The 27,189-nt window shown below is 47.9% G+C and overlaps 1 protein-coding gene across 3 annotated transcripts in view; it reads left to right on the forward strand.

The window, feature by feature from the left end:
• The window catches only part of LOC127576626 (zinc finger protein 229-like), a 38,967-nt gene extending 12,029 nt beyond the window's left edge, over positions 1–26,938 (forward strand). Inside the window, exons 2-4 of one of the 3 annotated variants that reach the window (XR_007957254.1) lie at positions 17,812–18,069; positions 18,864–18,991; positions 25,924–26,014. Coding sequence is in view for 1 of the 3 variants with exons in the window: in XM_052027203.1 (XP_051883163.1) it covers positions 8,339–9,017; positions 25,787–26,065; positions 26,149–26,537 (1,347 nt within the window). In the remaining 2 variants the exon portion in view is untranslated. Of the gene's footprint in view, positions 1–7,777; positions 9,018–17,811; positions 18,070–18,863; positions 18,992–25,301; positions 26,066–26,148 lie in introns of those variants that run through there. The other 2 variants (XR_007957253.1, XM_052027203.1) reach the window with 2 other exon arrangements.
• Positions 26,939–27,189: the final 251 nt, after the last annotated feature.

Genomic DNA, 27,189 nt, shown 5'->3' on the forward strand with positions numbered 1-27,189 from the left:
TTCATGGCACCCCATCGATCCTGCCACCTCATTTGTGATTCTGAGCTTTTCTACTGTCGCTGATAAGACAACATCTGAGCGTTTCCTTGTTTGGCTCCCACCCATTTCCTCATCCTCACCTCCCTCCCCATGTAAAATGACTTTTGTTTGGTGAACCTCCTTAAATAAATATTCTCTGAAACACCGGACCACTGGATTTTCACCAGCACCCTGACTTTGCCTCTCCATTCACCATAGTGTCTCTGCAGTGACTGATTTGATGAGTCACATCCTGTCCAAGGGCTTTGATGTGTTGAACCACTGAAACCTGTAGTTCTCTCTCTCTCTCTCTCTCTCGCTCTCTCTCTCGCTCTCTCTCCCTCTCGCTCTCTCTCTCTCCCTCTCGTGTGAATTGCTGGCTTCCCCCACTTCAACACTGAATAATTTTCACAATTATCTGTATTGGTGCTTCTTGCAGAACAAACAGCACTTGCCCTGTTAAAATCTGTAGGCTATGATTAACAGAGCTTCACAAATTCATTTTGTTAGATGGTTATTCCAGGTAGAAGTCACATTCTTCACAGATAAACATGTTGATGTAGTCCAGATGGACTTCAGTGAGACATTTGACAATATCCCACGTGGGAGGTTTGGTCCAAAAGATGAGAGCCCAAGGCACACTGGCACATTGGATCCAAAATAAGCCTGGCGATAGGCGGCATTGTGCTTGTGACTGGAAGCCTGTGACCGATGGTGTAGCACAGGGATCAGTGCTGGGATCCATACCGTTTATGGATGTAAATATAGGTGGTATGATTAGTATGTCTGCAGAGGACACGAAAAATTGGTTACGGCGTTGATCATGAGAATAGTCGCAGGCTACAGGATGATGTTAGTCGGTTGGTAAGCTTGGAGCAATGGCAGATGGAACTTAAACCTGATAAGCGTGAGATGACGCACTTTGGGAGGACTGGTAAGCGTCAAAGCTAAAGGAGTTCATTGTCATCTGCACAAGTCCATGTATGCGCAGTTGCAATGAAAAACTTACTTGCAGCAGCATCACGGGCACATAGCATTAGAGACACAACATTCACAAGAAAAACATAAATTAACCACAAGGAAGAACACAATTAGAACACAAAAAAAAACAAAGACCATTGTGGTGCAAAGTGATCACCGTGGTCATAGTGTTGCTGTACTGAGGTGGTGATTAGGGTTGTGCAGGTTGGTTCAAGAACTGAATGGTTGAAGGGAAGTAGCTGTTCTTGAACTTGGTGGTGTGGGACTTCAGGCTTCTGTACCTCCTGCCTGATGGTAGCTGCGAGAAGATGGCATGGCCTGGATGGCAGGGATCTTTGATGATGGATGTTGCCTTGAGACAGCGCCTCATGTAGATACGACCGATGGCGGGGAGGGGATGTGCCCGTGATGTATTGGGCAGAGTCCACTACTCTCTGCAGCTTCTTACATTCCAGCACATTCAAATTGCTGTACCAGACCATGATGCAACCAGTCAGGATACTTTCAACAGTACGTCTGCAGAAGTTTGTTAGAGTGTCCGGTGAGAAGCCGAACCTCCCAAGAAAGTAAAGACACTGGTGCGCCTGCCTTGTGATTGCATCTATGTGCTGGGCCCAGGACAGGTCATCCGACACGTTAATGCCCAGCAATTCAAAGCTGATGACTCTCTCCACTTCTGATTCCCCCAATGTAGACTGGTGCATGTTCACCCACCTTCCCCAAGTCAGCAATCAGCTCTTTAGTTTTATTGATGTAAGACATAAGCAATTAATAGCAGGGCCTTGGGGAATGTTGAGGGAAAAGCGAAAGTCCAAGAATTCCTAATGATGGCAGCACAGGAAGGTAAGATGGTTAAGGTGACATACGAGGTACCTGCTTCATTAGCTGGGGCGTAATACAAGAGCAGGGAGGTTATGTTGCAACTATATCAAACATTGGTTAGGCCACAGTGTGCATTTCTGGTCCTCGTACCATAGGAAGGACATAATTGCAGTGGAGACGGCGCAGAACAGATTCACCAGGACGTTGCCTGGGATGGAGTGTCTCAGTTATGAACAGAGCCTGAATTTGTTTCCTTTGGAGTGGAGGAGTCTGAGAGAGGATCCAATGGAGGTGTGAAGAATCACCGCAGGTAGGGTAGATAGTAGGAAACTTTTCCTCATAGCAGAGGTAGATAAAACTAGAGGGCGTAGGTTTAGGGTAAGGGGTAAGAGGGTTAGAGAGGAACTGAGGAAGATCTCTTACCTGGAGAGTGGTTGGGACGTGGAGCACACTGCCTGAGGGGTAGTGGAGGCAGGGACTCCCACGATATCTAAATATTATCTAAACAGGTTCTTGAATAGCCAATGCATAGCAGGCTATGGACTGCATGCTGATAAATGGAATGAGTGTGGATAGGTACTCGATGGTCAGCATGGACATGGTGCTCTGAAGGGTCTGTTTCTGAGCTGAGTGCTGGTAATGACTAATCCACTGTCCATTGCCTGTGGCTCCTTGAATCAGGCATGGACAGGGAATTTTCCAACTATTGTTCCCTCTCACTCATTTCTCACTCATCTCTCTCCCATCTCTCTCTCTCCCCCCCCCCATGCCCCCTCTCCCACCTCGTCCCCTCCCCCCTCGTCCCCTCCCCATCCCTTCCCCCATCCCATCCCCCCCTCATCGCCTCCCCTGTCCCCCCCCCCTCATCCCCCATCATTCCCTCCCACTCGACTCCTCCCCCTCCTCGTCCCCTCCCCCTCGTCCCCTCCACCCCTCATCCCCTCCCTCTCACACCCTCACCACCTCACCCCCTCCCCCTCATCCTGAAGCACTTTGTGTACTTTCCAAAGGCTGCAGGTTTGGTGAAGCAGTGGTTGATCCCATCAGAATCTTACATTAAGTTAATCCAAATTCCCATTGTCCAATTGCAGGACATCCATGTACTCAGCCAGGTCATGTCAAATGTTACCTGTTTTCTCCACCCTCCTTAGCGAATTGGTTTATTATTGTCAAATGTACCAAGGTACAGTGAAAACCTTAGTTTTGCAGGTCATTCATACAGATCATTTCAAAAGTACATCGAGGCAGTACAAGGGAAAAGTAATAACAGAATATTGTGTTACAGTTGCAGAGAAAGTGCAGTGGAGGCAGACAATAAGGTACAAGGGCCGTAGCGAGGAAGATTGTGAGGTCAAGAGTCTTATCTTTAATGTACAAGAGGTTTTGAAGGGATTTCAATGGGGCATGTGGAGACTTGGTGAGGGGACATTGAACTTAGGTCATCAATGTTTCTCAGGTGGCGGAGGTGCACCTTTTCAAAACTTTTTTTTCTGCCCCTTGCTGTTTCTTAGCTCCACCCAAACAGATTTCATTTCTTGATCTTCAGCGTTGTCAGCCATTCCCCCTTCTGCCTTTGTCTTACTTTTTACAACAAGGTAGGTTGGTAAATGGCACGTATAGAAATAAACAGGTTCAGCCATTGCAGAGACATGGTTGCAGAGTGACCCAAGCAAGACATTTAAATTTAAATTTCATTGTACTTAACTTTTTTAATAGAGGTAAATGGAAGAGGAGACTGGGTAGACCTGGTAATAAAAAATGAGATAAATAGAGAAGATCATAAGTTAAGAAATAGAATCAGTTTGGATCAGTCAGGCCTGCTGAGTTCCTTCAGCATGTCACTCCAGATTTCCAGCATCTGCGGTCTTTCTTGAGAATCAGCTTGGGTGGATCTATGAAACAGCAAGGGGCAAAATAAAATGAGAGTTTTCAAAAGGTCCCCAAACAGGAGTGTTGTGTAGGGTATTAATGTCAGGAAATTAGAGGCAAAATGTAACGGGTAATACAACAAAAATGGAGGGCTTGATAGATGGGCTACACACGTCAAATTAGCAGTGGTCGTGTGGTGGACAAATTTGTTGTGGTAGAATGGATGGTTCTTCAACATATTGATCGAGACAACAGCGGAACGGGTTATTGTAGGTCTGGCACTGAGCAATAAGGAAGGGTTAATTCATTTTCTGTGGTTATTGGGTTTTTCATTATAAGTGATCATAGTGAATTTTGTGTGAGGACTGAAAATTATTTAATTCGGTCTGAAACCAGGGTTTTAAATCTAAACTAACCAACCACAAAGGCATGTGGTCTAAAGGGTGGAACTAAATGGATCTTTCTTGGGTTGGACAATTGTGACTGATGGGTAACTGCAGGGAATGGGGATTGGGGCTCAGCTATTCACCACCCACACCAATGGTCTTGTTAAGAGGACAAAATGCCGAATTAACAAATTTGCAGATTATAGCAGATGTGGTGGGATCGTGATGTAAGGAGGCTTCAAGGGGATATGGGCAAGCTGAATTAGTAGGCGAGAGCGTGACAGATGGAATATAATGTGGAAAATGTGAGGTTATCCAGTTAGTGCGTGTGATAGAAAACCAGAGTATTCGTGAAATGAGTGCTGAAGATCTTCAAAGGGACTTGGGTGTGGTTGTACACAAGTCACTGGCCAACATGGCTAACAAGTCACAAGGCAGCAAGTGATTAGGGCACGTTGTATGTTTGCTTTTACTGTGAGGTGGGGGTGCGGGTGGGGGTTCAATTACAAGAGCAAGTCTTATTGCAACTGTTTGGGCCTTGGTGAAACTTAAAGTCAAGGTCGAGTTTATTGTCATCTGCACAAGGGCATGCAGTGAAAAACTTACTTGCAGCAGCATCACAAGCACACAGCATCAGATCAGCAGCATTCACAAGGAAAACATAAATTAAGTGTCAATTAAGCACAATTTTTACAAGAAAGAACACAATTAGAGTCCATTATAGTGCAAAATGATCAAAGTGGTCATAGTGTTGCTAAACCCTAGTGATTAGGGTTGTGCTGGTTGGGATTCAGGAACCGAATGGTTGAACTGCACCTGGAGTGTTGTGTCTACCTTTGGCCTCCTTTGCCACAGAGGGAATGCAAATATTCACCATGCTGGTTCCAGGGATGGTGGGTTTGCTGTATGAGGAGGGAACGGAGTATATTGGCACAGCTTTCTTCAGAGTTTAGATTTCATCAAAACTTGGGACTCAACGGGCTAGATGCAGGGGAGAATATTTCCCCTGATGGAGGAGTCCAGGACAAGGGCACACTTTTAGAAAATGGGGTTGGCCGTTGAGGACTGAGACGAGAAATTTCTTCCCTCAGGAGATGGTGAAGCTTTGGGGTTCTCTACCTGGGATGGCTGTGTAAGCCATCATTATGTTTGTTCAAAACAGATAAATGGATTTCTGGATGTTAAGGAAATCAAGGGATATGGAGGAAAATAGCACTGAGGTAAAAGATCAGTTGTGATCTGAATGAATGGTGAATGTTCAAAGACCAGAGGGCCCACACCTGCTCCAATTTCTTTTGTTTCTTAGGAGATGGCTGTGGTGGTTTGGGAAACGTCTCTTATAGACTGAGACAGGAGAAACTATGTTGGGGCGAAGTTGTACTCCATCTCTGTCTTAAATGGGCAACCTCATTTTTTACATGACACCTAGTTCCAGACTCTCCCGTAAAAGGAACTGGTCTTTGCATTCAGCCCGTCAAGACCCTTCGGGAACTGGTTTCAAATATGTCCCCTCTTTGAAAATCCAGCAGATACAAGTCCAGTCTGATCAACCTCCCTTCATAAGATAACCTGCCCATTTCCAGGTGCTAGTCCTTCTCTGAACTGGATCACCGTGGTAACATTGTTCCTTAAGTAAGGAGATGAATACTGAACTCAGTGCTGCAGATGTAGTCTCACCAGTGCCCTATCTACTTTGCTTTCAATCCCCCTAGCAGCAAGAGATAATATTCTATTAGGTTTCCTAGTTTCTTAATGTACTCGCATACTAGCCTTTTGCACTTGGACACCCAGGTCCTCTGTATCTTAGAGACCTGCAGTCTCTCGACACTTATATGATGGGCTTTTTTATCTTTTCTGCCAAAAGGCAAATGAAACCGGTGGATGTGGTGCATTTGGATTTTCAGAAGGCCTTTGATAAGGTGCGACACAGGAGGTTATTAAACAAAATGGGGGTTAATTAAACAGACAGTTAACAGAGTTAGGAATAAGAGGTTATTTTTGGATTGGGAGGCTATGATCAGCAGGGATGGATGCTGAGGCTTGAGCTGTTCATAACGTACACCTGTGTCAATGATTTGGATAGGGGAACCATATGCAATACATCCAGTGTGTTGAGGATACAAATTTGTGTGGAACACACAGAGAGGCTTTAGAGCAATATAGTAGGTTAAGTCAATAGACAAGTGGAATATAATATAGAAAGCTGTGGGGTCACCCACTTTGATAGAATAAACTAGAACAGCAGAGCACTTTTTAACTGGCGAGAGGTTGAAAGGTGTTGGTGTTCAGAGGGTCAGGGTTCTTTTTAACACAAATCATTGGAAGTTAATGTGCAAGTACGGCAAGGAATAGGAAGGCAAACGGTATATTGGCTGTTACGACAGGAGGAACTGAGTACAAGGGTAAAGAAGTTTTAGTACAATGTTTTGGGGCCCTGGTGAGAACACAGGTGGACAATTGTGTGGTCTGGTCTGGTCTCCCAATCTAAGGAAAACTGCTGGGGTGGGGAAAGAAAGAAAACAAAAATCTGCAGATGCTGGTAATTTGAAATAAACAGAAACTGCTGGAAACACTTAGCAAATCAGGCAGCATCTGTGGAGAGAGAAACAGAGTTAACATTTTGGGTCAGAACAGATGAAACGAACTCTGTTCCTCTCTCCACAGATGCTGCCTGACCTGCTGAGCGTTTCCAGCATTTTCTGTTTTTTTTTACAAAGGAATGGTCTTCTTGTGAGAGAGTGCCTTGAAAGTTCATCAGGCTGATGCCTAAGATGGCGAGTTTGTCATGTGAGGAGAAATTAAGTAGACTCGGCCTTTAATCTTTAGTTTAGAAGAATGAGAGGTGATTTCGTGGAAACGTACAAAATTCTTACAATAGTAGATGCAAGGATGACTTCTCTTGGCTGGGGTGTCTAGAACCAGAGATCACTGTCTCAATAAGGGGCTCTTCCATTTAGGCGTAAGGTGAGAAGATTCTTCACCTGGAGGACAATAAATCATTGGAATTCTTTCCCCAAGAGGCATTGGAGGCTCAGTCGCTGAGTAAACTCAAGACCAATATCGAAAGATGCTTAAATCTGAAGGAAATCTAGGGAGGTTACTTCAGGAGAGTTGTGCTGGGGTGAAAGATCCGCTGTGTTCTCATGGTATGAAGACACGAGTCCTCTGCTGATTATGTTCTTGGTGAGTTTGCCTGAAATTAGACTCTTCTTTGCTTATTATTATTTCTCTTGGGTAAGAGAAACAATTGTATATAAGATAAAGAAAAAAAAAATCAAAAACTACTTATGTTTATGAAATGAGCTCTTCCATCAAATACAACTTAAGAGGCCTGAATGGAGGTTTCTCAGGATTCTTACCACACTTCTTGTCTCTGCCTCCTAAAGTCCAGTGGATCACCTTTAGTTCTCTGGATACTTCATGAGATTTAGTCTCTAATTGGAGCCCAGATACTTACCAGTGAACATGTAAGTTCTGGTCCACCAACTCCTGGTGTTGACTCCTGCCTGCAGGGCACTTCTGGTAGAACAGCACCCCATCAGCACTGCAGTGGAGCAACAGGCTAGGTATTAGAGTTCAAGTCTCTGATGTTTGATGTTAGCCCACAATCTCAAGAGCTGAGAATGGTACTGCTTAAGTCACCATCTGTTCTGGATTTATATTCTGTAATTAACAATGGCTTTTCTAAACCCATTTTGCAGGGTATTAGAAGGGGAGGATTTAACAACAGGAATCTCAAACCGAACAACATGTCAAAGTCTGACTGAGTCAATTGATTCATCAGCATCTGGTATCACTGGTCTAAGGATATCAAAGGAGAAACATTTGCCCAATCTGTCTCTGGGAAACTTATTTCAAACACTGCTGTGACGGTCAAGGCACTGAGACACGCAGCGGAGTCAGATTTTCAGAACGGAGAAGGGAAAGAACATTGGGCACTTAGAGCCAGAGAGACATCGTCCCTTTCATGGTGGGGAGACCTGATTGTGCCCGTTGTGTGTGTGTGTGCATGAGAGGTTTTGATCAAGTGACCGATGTGAAGGAGCGGGCAAATAATTTCAAGATAACACTTTGATCAGGACAGTAAGATAAGATATCTTTATTAGTCACGTGTACATCGAAATAAGTTGATCACTGGAAGAAAGTTAGCTGTCCCAGCTGGAAACTTGTGCGTTCCATTGGTGAGAGGCCTTAACGTGCTGTGTGTCTAGGAAGTGGCTCACTGATTTATCCTCCTGTTTAACACCCTTGCCTCCACACCGATGAACCCATTTCAGTGCTCCAGCTGTGGGAAAGGCTTTAAGCGATCCAGTGCTCTGGTGAGGCACCAGCGGCTTCACACCGGGGAGCGACCGTTCACCTGCTCTGACTGTGGGAAGGGATTCAGCCATTCATCTCGGCTGCTGACCCACCAGCGGGTCCACACCGGCGAGAGGCCGTTCACCTGCTCCGAGTGCGGGAAGGGGTTCACTCGGTCATCCATTCTGCTGACCCACCAGCGAGTCCACACCGAGGAGAGACCGTTCACCTGCCTGGAGTGCGGGAAGGGGTTCACTCAGTCCTCCCATCTGTTGTCGCACCAGATAGTCCACACTGGGGAGCGGCCGTTCACCTGCTCCGAGTGCGGGAAGGGATTCACTCAGTCGTCGCATCTGCTACGGCACCAGGTCGTTCACGCCGGGAAGAGGCCGTTCACCTGCTCCGAGTGTGGGAAGGGATTCACTCTGTCATCCAACCTGTTCACACACCAGCAGCTTCACGACAGAAAGCGGCCGTTCCCCTGCTCTGAGTGCGGGAAGGGATTCACTCGCTCGTCCAGCCTGATGAGGCACCAGCGGGTCCACACAGGGGAGAGGCCGTTCACCTGCTCCGAGTGCGGGAAGGGATTCACTCAGTCATCCCATCTGTTGACACACCAGCGAGTTCACACTGGGGGGAAAGATTAACAACCTGCTGTTAATGGCGACTTCTGTCCACGGCTTTTGCAGAGTACCAGAAGGGGAGGAATTAACAGCGGAAACCTCAAAATGAACAACGCATCAAAGTCTGATCGAGTCAATCGATTTGTCAGCATCTGAATGTCACGGATCTTTGAATATCAACGGAGAAATGTTTACCTGTTCAATATTTAAACGCTGCAGCTGTCGAGACACGAGTGCCCGCAGGAGTTCTATCCTGCAGTTATTGCTACTGTTGATCACACAGTATTGGACCCTGGTTGTTGTAATAAATGGGCTGGAGGGTAGTACTTGGAATATATATCAAATAAATCAATGTTCTTTTAAAGATTTTTGCAAGCCCTTTGACTCTGCGATGGATAGAATACAAGAGTACAAAGACAAAGCTGTTCATCCCATCTAGTTCTTGCCACTGTTTATTCATCACACCAGCTGTCTCTTCTTTTTCACCGGCGGAATATCCTTCTACTGTTTTTCTCCCCTCTTTGTTCATTGACCTTCTACTTCCATGTACCTGTATTGTTCACCTCAAGCACGTTCTGTGGGAGTGGGGTCCACATTGTGGCCACTCTCTGGGGGGGGGGAAGAAGTTACTCCTGAATTCACAGCAACAAATGATCTGCTGGAGCAACTCAACAGGTTGAGCAGCATCTGTGGGACTGTCGACGTTTCGGGTTGAAACCCCGCGTCAGGACTCAAGAGTGGAGAGGGGAGACGGCCAGCGTAAAGATGAGGTGTGGTGGGACTGGGGCCAGTGGATGATTGGCGGATTGAGGGGGTGGGGGCGGTGAAGGCTGACGGGTAGATCGAGCCAGGTTGGGGAGGGGTAGGGATGGGGTTGGGAGACAGAGGTAAGTGGAGGGGCAGACAAAATAAGGGGGGAGAAAAGCCATTCTCCTGAATTTTAAAACTTTTTAAGACTTTAAAACTTTATTTACAGCACGGTAACAGGCCCTTCCGGTCCAACATGTCTGCGCCGCCCATTTACACCCATGTTAACCTACCCGTATGTCTTTGGAATGTGGGAGGAAACCGGAGCATCCGGAGGAAACCCACGCAGACACGGGGAGGACGTACAAACTCCTTACAGACAGTGGCGGGAATTGAACCCGGGTCACTGGGCGGTCTGTGTCCCTGCAATTTCTTCCCATAGAATTCTAGGATGCATCCTATCCAGTCCTGGTGACTTATCCACTTCTATATTCAGACATTTTTTTCCAATTACTCCGTGTTATCTATTTCTCAATGTCATCCATCTCCTCCGTTATTAAGTTGGAAGTCACCATTTTGTGCTTAATCACCCTCCCTCCTCCATGTACGATCGTTTTACTGTCCCCAAGGTGATAGCACCATTGGATTCCCAGCTAATCTTTTCTCAAGATCCTCTCTTATTTTAGTTTTCTCCTCTCCCGCCCTGGTTCTGCTGCAGTCAGTCTGGTTCTCTGTATTTGCAACCCGGCACTTGCCATGAGCAGCCTTTTTGTTTCGCCTCAATCTCTGTCATCATCCAGGGAGCACTGAATCCACTTGTTCCTTTGTTCTTCACGGGGATGTGCTTCAGCTGCCTCTTCCCTGAGGGCAGCCCATTGTTCCACCACAGTTCTGCTGGTCAACGGTTAGTTCCAGCTTCCCTGGTCGGATCCACGCTCATCCCATAGAAATTGGCCATCCCTCCTCAGGCACTGCTTGATCTGCTGGGTGTTTCCAGCATTCTCCTCTTGGTTTCAGGTTCAGCAATAGCTCGGGTCGCATTTTGCAACCTTTACCTATCCCTTTGTTTAGTCAAAGTCATACAGCATAGAAATGGTCCCTTCTGCCCAGCTTGTCCATGCCGACCAAGATCCCCATCTGAGCTAGTCCCATTTGCCTGTGTTTGGCCCATATCCCTCTAAAGCTTAATCCATGTACCTGTCCAGCTACCTTTAAAGTATTGTTAATGCACATCTGTCTCAACAGTTCATTCCACATCTGGTGAAAAATTTACCCCTCAGGTTCCTATTGAATCTCTCCCCTCTCACCTTAAACCTATGCCCTCTAGATCTTGATTTTACCCAACCCTGGGGAAAAGACTCTGCACATTGACCCTGTCTATGCCCCTCATGATTTTGTACACCCCTATAAGGTCACCCCCTCGTTCTCCTTTGCTCCAATGAAAAAAGGTCCCAACCTGCTCAACCTCTCTCCAGAACTCAGTCCCTGGAGTCCTGGCAACATCCTCGTAAATCTCCTCTGAACTCTTTCCAGCTGAATGATACCTTTCCTATAGCACGGCCACCCAAACTGAACACAATATTCCAAATGCAGTCTCACCGGCGCCTTGTACAACTGCAACATAACGTCCCAACTTCTGTACTCAGTGCCCTGACTGATTCGGGCCAGCATGCCAAAAGCCTCCGTCACCACCCTGTCTACCTGTGACGCCACTTTCAGGGTTTTCAAAAAATTTCAGTTTATTTTTCCTCTCTAACTCCCTTGTTAATCTATTAACCAAATGCCTCAGTAAATATTGTAGTCACCTTGGAAACCCTGGTCTCCCCCTCTCTGAGATGTTCCCATTGCTCTGTCCATCCCCTCCTTACCCTGTGTGTCACCTAAAACCAACGTATTTTCTCACCTCCCCATTTCTGACAAATGATCTTCAAGTCCAAACATTCACAATATTTCCACAGATGTTGCCTGACCTGCTGAGTGTCTCCAACATTTTTTTCCTCAGTCTCACCTCTGGAATTTATGCCACTTGCTTTAAATCTGTGTCTGGATACTGACTCTTCATTCAGAAATAGGGTAGGAGCTGGCCTTTTGCCCCCTTCGAACTGCTCCCCGTTCCCTTCCTAATTGCTTGCTGTACCTGCTACGTTAACTATCAGTGGATCACGTACAAGGACAAGGTTGCACTGAATACCAACTCCTTCTGATCCGCTGCAGCTGCCAGGATCTCCCGGTGGCCAGCCACTTCAAATCCACTTCCCATTCCCACAGCGACATGTCTTTCCACGGCCTCCTCTACTGCCACGTTGAGGCCGGACGCAGGTTGGAGCAATAACAGCTCATACCAGGTTGGGAGTCTCCAACCTGACGGCCTCAACCCCATATCTCTAACTTCTGGTTACCCCTTCCCTCTGTTTTCCCCTTTTTTCCAACTCCCGCTGTTTTTCCCTCATTCCTGTGGCCCCCCTCACTCTTGCTCTTTCCCCTCTCTCGCCCTCACGACCTGCCGATCACCTCCCTCTGTTCCCCACCTTCCCTTTATTCCACGGTCTACTGTCCTCTCCTATAGGATTCCTTCTTCTTCAGCCCTTTGCATCTCCATGTATCACCTCTCAGCTTCCTACATCATTCCCTTTCATCCCCCTTTCCCCACCCACCTACCTTCCCCCCTCTCACCTGGACTCGCCCATCCCCTGTGCTCCTCCCCTTCCCCTTCCCCTTCCCCTTCCTTCTGGCTTCTGCCCTCTTCCTCTCCAGTCCTGATGAAGGGTCTTGACCCGAAACATCGACTGTTTATTTCCCTCCGTGGATGCTGCCTGACCTGCTGAGTTCCTCCAGCGCTTTGTGTGTGTTGCTCCAGATTCCAGCATCTTCAGAATCTCGTGTCACCTTTTAACCTCTTCCTCTTCCAAAAATATTCAATTTTTCTATCCACCCTGGCCTTGCCCATTCACTTAACTGTCTATTTTTTCCTGACTCTGGTAGTGTAGCGGTTAGCATAACGCTACTACAGCGCCAGCGTCCCGGGTTCAATTCCCACCACTGTCTGTAAGGAGTTTGTACGTTCTCCCCTTGTGTCTGCGTGGGTTTCCTCCGGATGCTCCAGTTCCCTCCCACATTCCAAAGACGTACGGGTTAGGAAGTTGTGGGCGTTCTATGTTGGCGCCGGAAGCGTGGCGACACTTGCGGGCTGCCCCCAGCACATCCTCAGTGACGCAAAAAGATGCATTTCACCGTGTGTTTCATGTACATGTGACTAATAAGTAAATATCTCCTTGCTGCATCCTCCTCACCATTCACACTACTCTCCAACTTCCTTCCATCAGAAAACTTAGACACATTATACTTGATCTCTAGGACTCATCGCTGTGGTGCCCAATTGTCACAACCTCCCAACCCAAAAATGACCTGTTCATCCTGTCCTCTGTCTTTTGTCTGTTAACCAGTTTTCAATACATGGCAATATATTCAAAGTCAAAGTCGAGTTTATTGTCAATGCATCAGTACATACATGCATACACTAGGTGCAATGAAAACTTACCTGCAGTAGCACCACAGGCACAGAGCATCATATAAGCAGCATTCACAAGAAAAACATAAACTATACCCAATTTTTACGAGAAAGAACAAGGATGAGACTCCCAGGTGGTATGTTGCCATCCCAGGTGCCAGGGTTGGAGACATTTCGGATCGAGTGCGCAGCATTCCTAAGGGGGAGGTTGAGCATCCAGAAGTCGTGGTGCACACTGGCACCAACGACATGGGTAAGATGAGGGATGAGGTCCCAAAGAGCAAGTCTTGGGAGTTAGGAAGGAAGCTGAAAAGCAAGTATAGTAATCTCTGGATCATTGCCTGTGCCACGTGCCAGGGAAGAAAAGAATAGGAAGATACGGCAGACTAACGAGTGGCTGAAGAGTTGGTGCAGGGGGGGCAGGGGTTCAGATTTGTGGATCATTGGGATCTCTCCTGGGGTAGGCTTGACCTCTACAAAAGGGACGGGTTACACCTGAACTCGAGGGGGACCAATGTTCTTGTGGGCAGGTTTGCTGGAGCTGTTGGGGAGGGTTAAACTAGGTTGGCAGGGGGATGGGAACCAGAGTGTCAGATTAGAGGATGGATCAGTTGGGGTAGAAGTAGATGCGATTTGTACAGAGAATGTCAGGAAGTATAGACAGGGAATAGGGCATAAATGCTGTCAGTTAGATGGGTTGAACTGTGTTTACTTCAATGCAAGAAGTGCTAAGAATAAGGGTGATGAACTTAGAGCACGGTTGAGTACATGGAATTACAATGTTGTGGCCATTACAGAGGCTTGGCTGTCGCAAGGGCAGGAGTGGCTGCTCGAGGTTCTGGGGTTTAGATGTTTCAAAAAGGAGAGGGAAGGGGGTAGAAGGGTTGGGGGTTGGCATTGCTAATCAGAGATAGTATCACAGCCGTAGGAAGGGAGGACATCATAGAGGGATCATCCACTGAGTCAGTGTGGGTGGAAGTCAGAAACAGGAAGGGAGCGATCACTCTGTTGGGGGTGTTCTATAGGCCCTCAGAATAGCCACCAGGACGCTGAGCAGCAGGTAAGTAGGCAGATTTTGGAAAGGTGCAAAAATAGCAGGGTTGTTGTCATGGGTGACTTCAACTTCCCTAATACTGACTGGCACCTCCGTAGTGCAAAAGGTTTAGATGGGGCAGAATTTGTTAGGTGTGTACAGGAAGGATCCCTGACACATTATGTGAACAGGCCGAGTAGAGGAGAGGCCACCCTGGATCTGGTACCAGGCAATGAACCTGGTCAGGTGACGGACCTCTCGGTGGGCAAGCATTTCAGGGATAGTGACCACAACTCCCTGACCTTTAGCATAGCCATGGACAAGGATAGGAGCCGACATTATGGGAAAGTATTTAATTGGGGGAGGGCAAATTACGATGGTATTAGGCCAGAACTTGGGAGTGTAAACTGGGAACAGATGTTCTCTGGTAAATGCACCGCAGAAATGTGGAGGTTGTTTAGGGACCAAATATATGGGGTTCTAGACAGGTTTGTCCCACTGAGACAAGGAAAGGAAGGTAGGGTGAAGGAACCATGGTTAACAAGAGAGGTGGGAGATTTAGTCAAGAGGAAGAAGGAAGCATATTTAAGATTTAGAAAGCAAAAATCAGACAGTGCTCTTGAGAGTTATTAGGTAGTCAGGAAGGACCTTAAGAAGGGACTTAGGAGAGCTAAAAATGGACATGAGAAGACCTTGGCAAGTAGGGTTGAGGAAAACCCTAAGACGTTCTATACATATGTGAGGAACAAGAGGATGACTAGGGTGAGGGTAGGACCGCTCAGGGATAAGGGAGGAAACTGTGTCTGGAGGTGAAGGAGGTAGGGGAGGTCCTGAATGAATACTTTGCTTCAGTGCTCACCAGGAAGAGGGACGTAGACGAACGTGAGGTCATCGTAGAACAGGCAAATGTGCTGTAGCATGTCGAGGTTAAGAAAGAAGCAGTGTTGGAGCTACTGAAAAGCATTAGGATGGGTAAGTCCCTGGGACCAGAGAGGATATACTTCAGGTTACTGTGGGAGGCAGGGGAAGAGATTGCTGGAGTGTTAACAATGATCTCTGCGTCCTCTCTGGCCACAGGAGCGGTACCAGAGGGTTGGAGGAAAGCAGACGTTAGTCTATTGTTCAAGAAAGGTAAAAGGGATAATCCGAGGAATTATAGACCAGTGGATTTCACGTCAGTGGTGTGTAAACTATTGGAGAGAATTCTTTGGGACAGGATTTATGGGCATTTGGAGAAGCATAGTCTTATTAGGGATAGTCAACATGGCTTTGTGAAGGGCAGATTGTGCCTCACAAGCCTAAGAGTCTTTCGAGGCAGTGACAAGACAAATTGATGAAGGTAGTGCGGTGGATGTGGTATATATGGATTTTAGCAAGGTGTTTGACAAGGTTCCCCATGGTAGACTCATCCAGAAAGTCATGAGGTATGGGATCCATGGAAAAGTTGGCTGTGTGGATTCAAAATTGGCTTGCCCACACAAGGCAGAGGACGGTTGTAGAAGGGGAGTATCCGACCTGGAGGTCAGCGACCAGTGGTGTTCCGCAGGGATCTGTTTTGGGACCCCTGCTCTTTATGAGTTTTATAATTGACTTGGATGAAGAAGTGGAAGGGTGAGTTGGTAAGTTTGCTGATGACATGAAAGTTGGTGGTGTAGTAGATAGTGCAGAAGGTTGTCGTAAGTTGCAACAGGATTTAGACAGGATGCAGAGCTGGACCGAGAAGTGGCAGATGGAGTTCAATCCGGAGAAATGTGAAGTGATACACTTTGGAAGATCGAACTTGAAGTCAGAGCACTTGGTTAATGGCAGGATTCTTAGCAGTTTGGAGGAACAGAGGGATCTTGGGGTCCATGTACATAGATCCCTCAAAGTTGCCATGCAAGTTGATAAGGTGGTTAAGAAGGCATATGGTGTGTTGGCCTTCATTAGCAGGAGGATTGAGTTAAGAGCCGCGAGGTGATGTTGCAGCTCTATGAGATTCTGGTTAGACCACACTTGGAGTATCGCGTTCAGTTCTGGTCGCCACATTACAGGAAGGATGTGGAAGCTTTGGAGAGGGTGCAGAGGAGATTTACCAGGATGCTGCCTAGATTGGAGAACATGTCTTATGAGGAGAGGTTGAGTGAGCTTGGGCTTTTCTCTTTGGAGCAACAGAGGATGAGAGGCAACTTGATAGAGGTGTATAAGATTGTGAGAGGCATAGACAGAGTGGACAGCCAGCACCTTTTCCCCAGGGCGGTAATGGCCAATACTAGAGGTCACCCATTTACAGTGCGTGGAGGAAAGTTCAGGAGAGATGTTAGAGGTAGGTTAGAGAGTGGTGGGTGCTTGGAATGCACTGCTGGGGGCTGGTAGGGGCCGATACAATAGGGTAATTTAAGAGACTCTTAGATAGGCACATGGATGAAAGAAAAATAGAGGGTTATGGGAGGTGAAGTCAAGAGGGGGATATATTGAATGTGGATAAGGTTTATATTCATCAGCACAACATCGTGGGCCAAAGGGCTGTACTTATGTTCTATGTAAGAACGTGATTAGAACAAAAAAAAACAATCACAACGTCACTGTTAGTGCAAAGTGGTCATGGTGTCGCATTGATTAGGGTTGTGCCGTTTGGTTCAAGAACCGAATGGTTGAAGGGAAGTAGCTGTCCTTGAACCTGGTGGTGAGGGACTTCAGGCTTCTGTACCTCCTGCCCGGCAGTTGCGATGGCCTGGATGGTGGGGATCTTTGATGACGGCTCCTCCTGTAGATACTCCCGATGGTGGGGAGGGATGTGCCCGTGATGTATTGGGCTGAGTCCACTGCTCTCTGCAGCTTCTTACATTCCTGCGCATTTGAATTGCCGTACCAGACCATGATCTAACCAGTCAGGACACTTTCATCAGTACCCCCAATACCACATGGTCTAAATTTATTTATCCTTATTGCTATTATTATTCTTATTCTCAAACCTATAAATGATTTTGAAACACCTCTACCAAATATTGTTTAAACTGTCTCTGCTCTGAAAACAAACTCGGTTGCTGCAGTCTCTCCCCGTGACTCAAGTTGCTCATCTCCTGGTAATTCTAACCTTCACTCTTTCCAAGGCCTTGACATCCTACTGTCAGCACTGATCTCTATGCTACTTTTTCCAATTACAGTTGCCAACCTGAATATGATCAATTTATCCCCAGTGTTTTCTGTTAGCAAGCCAATATCTGACCGTGCAGTACATATAACCCCTAACGCTGTGATCTATTACCTTGTGCAGTAACCTTTCACGTGGCACCTCATTTCCTTTCGGAAATCCAAATTCACTACATCTGCTGGTTCCCCTTTATCCACCCTGTCTGTTACATCCTCAACGACTCATAAATTCATCAAAACTAATTTCTTTTTCATAAAAGCCTGTTGAATCTGTTGAATTGCTTCATGATTTTGCAAAAGGTCCTGTCACCAAAGTGGATTCCAACTTTTCCCCCTGATGACAGGTCAACTTACTGTTTTCCCCTCTTTCTGTCTCCCTCCTTTCCTGTGCAGTTTTCCAGTCTTCTGGGATTTTGGAAGATAATGCACTCACGTCTACCGTTTCTAACCTTCACTTTGGCGGCCAGCCGATGAGGGAGATATGAGGAAGGCGCTGTTGATTCAAGCTTTGAAACAGGATCAAGCGAGGCCTCCATTACCCAGAGATCTCCGCGCTTCAGAAAGCGCCCTATCGGTGGAACAACACGGTGCAGGCGCCAGAGGCCGCTTTCCTCGCATGCGCAGTGAGGGCCCGGCTGATGTCCCGGCAAGGTAGGCGGCGGATGGTGGCGTTGGGTGGCGCCTTATAATCAACGCCGGGGCCGGGGTTGGGGTTGGGGCAGTTGCAGCCCCCGCAGCTGGGGGAAGAATGGGTGCGGACCTCAGAAGCGCCGCACTGGGGACGGACCCTCCCCCCACCCCCACCCCACCCGGGACTCGTGTCCAACGGAGGGGTTTCCAGGGCGCGGGGGACTGTGGGTACGGCGGCCATTGATCCCACTTGGCCTCTCCTGATTTTATGAACCACACGGGTTTTGTAAATTCAGTCCAGATCAACTGTAATGAATTCCATGGATCTGCGTGTTGGTGACCCCTCTTGCCAATTGGAACGGTCTTTCTTGACCTGCTCTGGAATTTGATGGCCTCTATTAAATCTCCTTTTCTCTGTTTAAGGAGAATAATCCCAGCTTCTCTGGTCTTTCACTCATAACTAGTCTGCTCCTGCTTGTTGCAGACACAAGAGATTGCAGATGCTGGATATCTGGAGCAACACACAAAGCGCTGGAGGAGCCCAGCGGGTCGGGCAGTGTCTATGGAGGGAAATGGACAGTCGACGTTTCGAGTCGAGAACCTGCATCAGGACCCTGAAGGGTCTCGACCCAGAAACGCCGACTGTCCATTTCCCTCCATAGCCGCTACCCGACCCGCTGAGTTCCAGTGCGTGGTGTTCCTCTTCCATGTTGATGTTCTCCCTAAAATGTGGTGTCCAGAATCTTTCACAGTCAAGGTCTAAACGATGATCTGTTTTTTTAAAAATATATAGTATTACTTCCTTGCTTTTACAGGTTCTGCTTCGATTTATGTGTTGTCAGCTCTGAATTGGTGGACTGTTCCATTGTATCTGAATAAGAAGATTGGGAGGTCAAATTCCATTTTGGAGATGTGAGCACAAGAATCAGTCCTGAGAGTCCAGGTTAGTTTCGAGGGAGTACTGCAGTTTCTGGTGAGATGTTAAGCCAGAGACTCATCTGATCTCTCAGGTGGATGTGACAGAATCAATAGCACTCTTTTGAAGAGGGTTCTTGAAGGTCATGGCACAGAAATGAATCCTATGGTCCATTGAGTTCAAATACACTAATCCTGCTTTGTTCTCCCAGTCTTCGTCCCTGGTGTCCTGGACAACAGTTATGCTCAAAAAACATCACAAAAATATACCATATCGCCATTTATCACACTGCTTTTTACAGCAGCTTGCTGCACATAGAGAAGCTGGCACATTTTCCATGCGTTGTTCTGTGCCGTGATGACACAAAGTATTTCTTCGGCTGTGAAGTGTTTCAGGATGTCCTGAGATTCTGAAAGTCTCTTCCGATACCTTAATCCATATTTTTTTAATTCAGGAAACCGGTGCCTTGAAAAGGTACCTTCAGAGATTTGTGAACATATTCCCCCAGGTCTTTCTAGGCCTGAACCCACCTAAAACATGGAATTTAATTTATGCAGTCATGACTCATTCCAAAACGTGTCATCGGCTGAGAGTCAGTGTGGGATGATTTTTATATAAGAACCCTGCAGAATGAATTCAGAACCCAGTTACATTCTAGGTTTTGCAGCAAAAATAAGTTAGGATTTATATTCAATGTTAACTGTTTTAATGCAGGAGGAACTTCAACTGGCATCAGAAAGATTTAAGGACAGTGATTTCTTCAGGTACTTTTCAGGGTCAACCAGCTCCTGTCCCCTCATAAGAAACCTCGTTCTCCACGCTGAAAACAGGGCAGTTGTTGACTGGAACTATCACAGGGACCATCACTGGCTTCTGACCAACTCCAGAAGCAAAACCTGATACACTAGCCGATTATCTCACTGCTGTTTGAGGGATCTCCCTGTGCAGGTACTAGCTGCCACAGTACTTTAGTGGAAATTATCATTGAATTAAGAGATGTTTGTTAGACTCAACGTACAATGGCCTTAAATCTTTATTTCTCCGATGTTTGTCCAGAAGATTACCCAATAAAGGGCATATTAACAACATATAAACATACAGACCAGCAGCAGCACGGTAGCATAGTGGTTAGTGTAATGCTATTGAACCGCCAGCGACCTGGGTTCAATTCCCACTGCTGCCTGTAAAGAGTTTGTACGTTCTCCCCATATCTGCGTGGGTTTCCTCGGGGTGCTCCGGTTTCCCCCCACATTGCAAAGATGTACAGATTAGGATATTGTGGGCATGCTATGTTGGCGCCAGAAGAGTAGCGACACTTGCGGGCTGCCCCCAGCACGTTCTCAGTTACGCAAAAAGATGCATTTCACTGTATGTTTTGATGTACATGTGACTAATAAATATCTTCGGAGTCGCCACATGCCCTTCAACCTTCTCCACCATTCAATAAGATCATGGTTGGTTTGATTATAATCTCAACTCTGCATTCTTGCTTATCTACGGTAACCTTCCACCCCTTTGCTCTTGGGGAATCTGTCTACCTCCGCTTTAAAAAGATTCAAAGACTCTGCTTCCACCACCCTTAGAGAGTTACAAACTGCCCTCTAAGGGAGAAAATTTCCCTGCCATTGTTTTAAATGGGTGGCCCCTTATTTTTAACTGGTGAGCCCCAAGTTCTGGATTCTCCCTCATGAGGACATGTCCTCTCCACATCCGCACGACAAGACCCTCATTTAAGTCCCCTCTTTTGACGAAGTACCATGTGAAAGTCGACCCGCGCTGTAGTAAAGCAGACAACAGCAGAACCAAGGAGCGTACATTAAGTCCTTTATAGCTTAACGCTAGCGGGAGTGGGGGTACATGGAGGAGCAAACAGTCAGTGCTGCTCCTCCCTGCACGTGGACTGACTCAAGGAATACAGGGAGCTAACAAACTTAAATACATTGTTCTCCGGCGGGTGTCCACCTACTGCACAGGCGTGCCCGTATTTGGGTATGCTCGACCAGCTCACGCTACCATTGGTCAAGCCGAGGCTGTTGTGTGCAGCCAGATAGGTTAACACATCTCTCACAGTCAGTCACAACCCTGTTTCCTTGTGGCCTTGCTCAGCAGCTCCTTATCAGCCAAGCAGACTACACGAGCAGGTGGCTCAAGCTGTTTACCAGTAGAGAGAGAGAGAGACAGACAGACGGAGTAACCCTTTGTTCACCAGAGCTCCCTTCCCATTGTCTTCTACACCGGACGGCAGACTGGTCCGGGTGGTTAGGGCCCACGGAATCCAAGGTGTGTCGGCAAGCTGGATCCAAAATTGGCTCGGCGATAGAAGGCAAAAAGTAATGGTTTAGGGGTTGTTTTTCAGACTGGATGTCTGTAACCAGTGGTATACCGCAGGGATCGGTGCTGGGACCTTTTGTTGTTTGTAGCATGTACAAGTGACTTGGATGAGAATGTAGGTGGACTGATTAATGTGTCTGCTGCTGACACAAAAATTGGTGCAGTGGTAAAAAGCAAAGAAGGTTGGGAAAGGACTTAGAGGGATGTATTCATTGAGCAGAGTGGTAGCATTTATTCCAGACTAGTGTGAGATGGTGCATTTTGGAATACCAAATACTAACAGGACATGTACAGTAATTGGCAGGGACTACAGCAATGCTGATGTCCTAAGGGGGCCTGAGGTGCAAGTTCATAACTCCCTGAAAAAGGTGATGCAAGTGGATAGGGGAGTGAAGAAGGGGTTTGGCAAGCTTGCCTTCATAGGCTGAGGCATTGAGAAGACACTGGTCAGGCCGCACTCGCGAGATTGTGCACGGGGAGGATGTGGTAGCATTAGAAAGAGTGCAGAAGAGATTCAGCAGATGTTGCCTGAACTGTGGAGGGCTTTCACTGTAAGGTGAGATTGGATGGGGTGGGTTTATTCTCACTGGAATGTCGGAGACTGAGGGGATTTAGGAAGGGAGCAAGTCAGTCTTTTTCCAGGGATGAGGGCTGAGGTTTAAAGTGAGAGGGAGAAATTCAAAGGGGATACGAGGGGCAAGTTTTACACAGAGAGGAACATGGGCGTATGGAAGGAGCTGCCAGAGGTAGCAGTAGAGGCAGGTACAATTAGTGTTTAAAAGGCATCTGGAGGGGTATTTGTACAGGATAAGAGTAGACAGATGCAGTCCTAATGCGGGAAAATGGGATTAACCTAGACGGGCATCACAGTCGGTGTGGACGAGTTGGGCGGAAGGACCTATTCTGGACTGTACAGCTGTATGACGCACTCTGGGCTCCAGCGAATGCAAGTTCGAGCCTGTCCAACCTTACAAGACAACCTGCCCGTTCCAGGGAAATGTTCTCTGAACTGCTTGCAGTGCATTGACCTCCTCCCCTTCACGAGGAGACCAGTGTCCTTGGGGTGCCGTCTCCCAGGCGCTCTTCGTAACGGGAGCATTGTATTCAGTTCCCCAGCAACAGACAATGACACTCTTCTACCTGCAGGCTCGTCTTTTGTGTGTCGTGCACTCGGCGACCCAGGTCCCGCTGCAATCCAAGTTATCCCACTTCGCTGCTCTTTCCCCAAAGTCTTGTGGATTTTTCTCTTCTTGGGAATTTAAACAGTTTTCTTTAAAAAGTAGTTTGAATTTGTTTCCATCTTCAGTAACAAGTTAAAGCCTGAGCAAAACCGATGTCGGAGGTGATAGGATAGAGACACTGCGATTGGAGGAGCAGAGTGGCCTTGAAGGATTGCAGGACTGGGGCCACTTGTAGTGATGAGGAGGGCCGAAACCATGGAGGGGTTGGAAAACTTTGCTGGACCATTTAGTCTGCACGCAGTGGGTGAACAGGACTTGTTTGGGAAGTGGGCAGCAGAGTTTTAGACGGACTGGGTTTCCTGGAGAGTGGAACAAGGAAGCCCAGCGAGGAGTGTGCATTGAAAGGTGGTCTGGAGGTACAAAGGTGTGAGTAAAGCTTTCAGATGCAGATGGACAACGTTTAAAGGACATGTGGACGGGTACATGGATGGGAAAGGTTTGGGGGGGGATAAGGGACGAATGTAGATGGGCATCTTGGTCAGCATGGACGAGTTGGGCCAAAGAGCCTGTTTCCGTGCTGTATTGCTCTATAACTCAGCCCTGTAAGCCCTCATCAGTTAGGTAATGCTTTTTTTTTTTCTTTGTGTTTCTTGTCAAATTAGACCATTTCACAATCTCCCACCGCCGCACTACAGTCGCACAATCTTTGCCACTCACCTTCTGTAGCCTCTTTATTGTCCTTGTCACAACTTGCTCTCCCACCTATCTCTGCGCCGCCACCAAATGCAGTTACCGCGCCTTGGGCGCTGGCGCTTGCGTCGAGGGTGAGAAGTTGTGAAAAAAGCAGAAGCGGTTCAGGATTGCAGGAGTGAGCGTGCTTCAATCCTGGGTGTAGCTAAAGCAGGAGCAATGATGGCCAAATCCACCCCTTGCAGTTACTTGTGAACTTGCTGGTGCTTCTGCAGATGAGAGGAATGCAGAATCGCTTCACACGTCCAGAGCAGGAAAGCCTTCTACCTCCAGTGTGAACTCATTAGTCGTCTGCTACTCCAGGCAAACCAGTAAATCCTTCCGTGCCAACGACGTTTCTCCTGGTTTGACTGTGCTGTGTCTGGTCAGGCAGATGCTTGATTGTGGCCAGACCTGGAACCCCTGAACCATTCCTTCCTGCTGAGCGGGATGATGTTTCGGTCCCAATGTGTTGTACAACTTTGGCAGGTCTTTGTCTGTGAATCCTCCGATACTAACAGCCTGTAAAACGGTGGCACAGCAGGTAGTGCAGCTTTCTCACAGCCACAGTGACCTAAATTGGTTTATTACTGTCACACGTTCCGAGGTTTTGCATGCCGTCCAAACAGATCATTTCACCACATCAATACATCGAGATAGTACAGGGGAAAACAATAACAGAATGCAGAATAAAGTGTCACAGCTACAGAGAAAGTGCAGTGCAGGCAGACAATAGCAGCCATGGTAGTGTAGCGGTTAGCGTAACGCTATTACAGCGCCAGCGACCCGGGTTCAATTCCAGCCACTGTCTGTAAGGAGTTTGTACGTTCTCTCCGTGTGTCTGCGTGGGTTTCCTCTGGGTGCTCCGGTTTCCTCCCACATTCCAAAGACGTATGGGTTAGGAAGTTGTGGGCATGCTATGTTGGTGCCGGAAGCGTGACGACACTTGCGGGCTGCCCCCAGAACACTCTACGCAAAAGATGCATTTCACTGTTTGTTTCGATGTACATGTGACTAATAAAGATATCTTATCAAGGGCCACGACGAGGTAGATTGTGAAGTCAAGAGTCCATCTTGTCGTACAGGAGGTCCATTCAATAGTCTTATAACGGGGGTAGAAGCTGTCCTTGAGCCTGGTGGTTCTTCCTGATGGGGTAGGGGGGAGAAGAGAGAGAGAATGTCCAGGGTGGGTGGGGTCTTTGATGGTACTGGCTGCTTTACCAAGGCAGCAAGAACTGCAGACAGAGTCCGTGGAGGGGAGGCTGGTGTCCGTGATGTGCTGAGCTGTGTCCACAACTTGCTGCAGTTTCTTGCGGTCCCGGGCAGAAACAGTTTAAGATACTTAAGATATTATTTATGAGTCACATGCACATCGAAACACACAGTGAAATGCGTCTTTTTGAGTTACTGAGTATGTCTCGGGGCAGCCCACAAGTGTCACCATTCTTCTGGTGCCAATATAGCACACCCACAACTTCCTAACCCGTACATCTTTGGAATGTGGAGGGAAACCGGAGCACCCAAAGGAAACCCACACAGACACACGGGGAGAACGTATAAACTCCTTACAGACAGCGGCAGGAATTGAACCCAGGTCGCTGAGCGCTGTAATAGCATTTCACTAATTGCTACACCACCAAGCTGTGGTGCCTTGGGATAGGAATGCTTTCTGTGGTGCATCGATTAAAAATTGGTGGGTGAGGGTCAAAGGGGAAATGCCAAAATTTCTTTAGCCTCCTGAGGAAGTAGAGGCGCTGGTGAGCTTTCTTGGCCGTGGCATCTACGTGGTTGGTGATATTTATTCCTAGGAAGCTCTCAAACCTCTCGACCTCAGCAACGTTGATGTAAACAGGAGCATGTGCACTGCCCGCCCCCCACCCCCCCCCCACCTTCCCGTTGAAACCCAGTGTTAAAAAGAGAGCGTCGGATCAGGCACCCTGGTCAATTTAAGGGGTGTGCGGGAAGTGGGAGCCCGGCGGGTGGGAAAGGGAACATAGTAAAACATTTCCTGGCAATCCGGGTGCCAAACCGGGGGACTTCAGAGTAATCAGGTAGTGGGTTATTGGAGTTTTACTCTTTTCAAATTTCTTTTGCAGATTATTATGAGGGGAGGATCTGCAGGCGGGATTCTTGATCCCAGCATCGCACGAGGATCTGACAGAGTCACTGGGTTCTTCAGTGACTGAACATCAACGGCCTCCGAACGTGGAGGGAGCGATGCTCCCTCCTCTTCCTTGGAAGGGCGTTGGACCTCAGTGTAACAACCCGACACACACACGGCCCCTTGAGTCTGTGTGTCCCAGGGCACTGACTGTGGGAAGAGCTTTGTGCATCCTGAGGGCAAAGCACCGGAGGACAGTGAGCCCATGTTCTACTGTGGTGAGGTTTTAATCAGCTGACCTGAAGTAGAAGACTGAGCGGTAATTCCCAGCTGGAAGTGTTATGGAATGCAGGTTGTCGGGAGTAGGAAACGGTTTGCTATCCCAGCTGGAAACTTGTGCAACAGGCTGGGAGGAGACGTTTACTTGCATTGAGATTAGGGAGTGCTTTGTTTATCCGAGTTTCGTTTTGAAAATGAAACCATTCCAGTGTTCCGACTGTGGCAAACTCTTTAAGCTATCCAATGCCCTTATTACACACCAGCGCATTCACAGCGGGGAGCGGCCGTTCACCTGCTCCGTGTGTGGGAAGGGCTTCATTCAGTCCTCCTCTTTACAGACGCACAAGCGGATTCACACCAAGGAGAGGCCATTTACGTGCTCCGAGTGCGGGAAGGGGTTCACACATTCGTCCCACCTGCTGAGGCACCCGCGCGTCCACACCGGGGAGAGGCCCTTCACCTGCTCCGAGTGCGGGAAGGGTTCACCCAGTCAACTCACCTGCTGATACACGGCGTCTTCACAACCGGGGAGAGGCCGTTCACCTGCTCCGCCTGTGGAAAAGGATTCGCTTATTCTTCCCAACTGCTGAGACACCAGCGAGTCCACACCGGGGAGAGGCCATTCACCTGCCCCGAGTGCGGGAAGGGCTTCACTCAGTTATCGTCCCTGCTGACGCACCGGTCGACCCACAGCGGGGAGAGGCCGTTCACCTGCTCCGAGTGCGGGAAGGGCTTCAGCCACTCCTCCTCCCTGCTGAGACACCAGTCCACTCACACCGGGGAGAGGCCGTTCACCTGCTCCGAGTGTGGGAAGGGGTTCACCCAGTCCTCCAACCTGCTGACCCACCAGCGGGTCCACACTGGCGAGAGGCCATTCACCTGCTCTGAGTGCGGGAAAAAGTTCGGTGATTCTTCTCAACTGCTGAGGCACCAGCGGACTCACACTGGATAGAGACTCTTTGCCCCCACTGGGCATTGGAAGGGATTTGCTGAATCATCTAAACTGCCAGTGAAGCAGGAGGAAGGTTAAACGTGTCGTCTGTGGAATATTGAAAGGTCGCCGCTGCCAAGACACCAGTCCTGCGTTGGATTCCGCAGGCACGGTAGTGTAGCGGTTAGCGTAATGCTTTACAGCGCCAGAGACCCGGGTTCAATTCCCGCTGCTGTCTGTAAGGAGTTTGTACGTTCTCCCCCGTGTCTGCGTGGGTTTCCTTCGGGTGTTACGGTTTCATCCCACATTCCAAAGACGTACGGGTTGGGAAGTTGTGGGCATGCTATGTTGGCGCCGGAAGCGTGGCAACACTTGCGGGCTGCCCCCAGAACACTCTACGCAAAAGATGCATTTCACTGTGTGTTTTGATGTACATGTAACTAATAAAGAAACATTACCTTACTGTACTGCTGATCACACCAGCGTTGAACGATTGTTATTGTGGACGTTTGGGGTTGGTTTCTGCTGTTCTATGAAGCTGCTGTAACTGGGCTGGAGATCAGTATTGCCAATCTCATCCAAGTAGGGTCGCTTCTGTTTTCAATGCACTGGGCCACACTGTGGTGAGTTTTGGTGGTGATTCGGATGGGTAACGCCAGCCTTCGTTCTTTTA

The sequence above is a fragment of the Pristis pectinata genome, chromosome 12 (assembly GCF_009764475.1).
Source record: "Pristis pectinata isolate sPriPec2 chromosome 12, sPriPec2.1.pri, whole genome shotgun sequence".
In the NCBI taxonomy this organism is placed as follows: Eukaryota; Metazoa; Chordata; class Chondrichthyes; order Rhinopristiformes; family Pristidae; genus Pristis; species Pristis pectinata.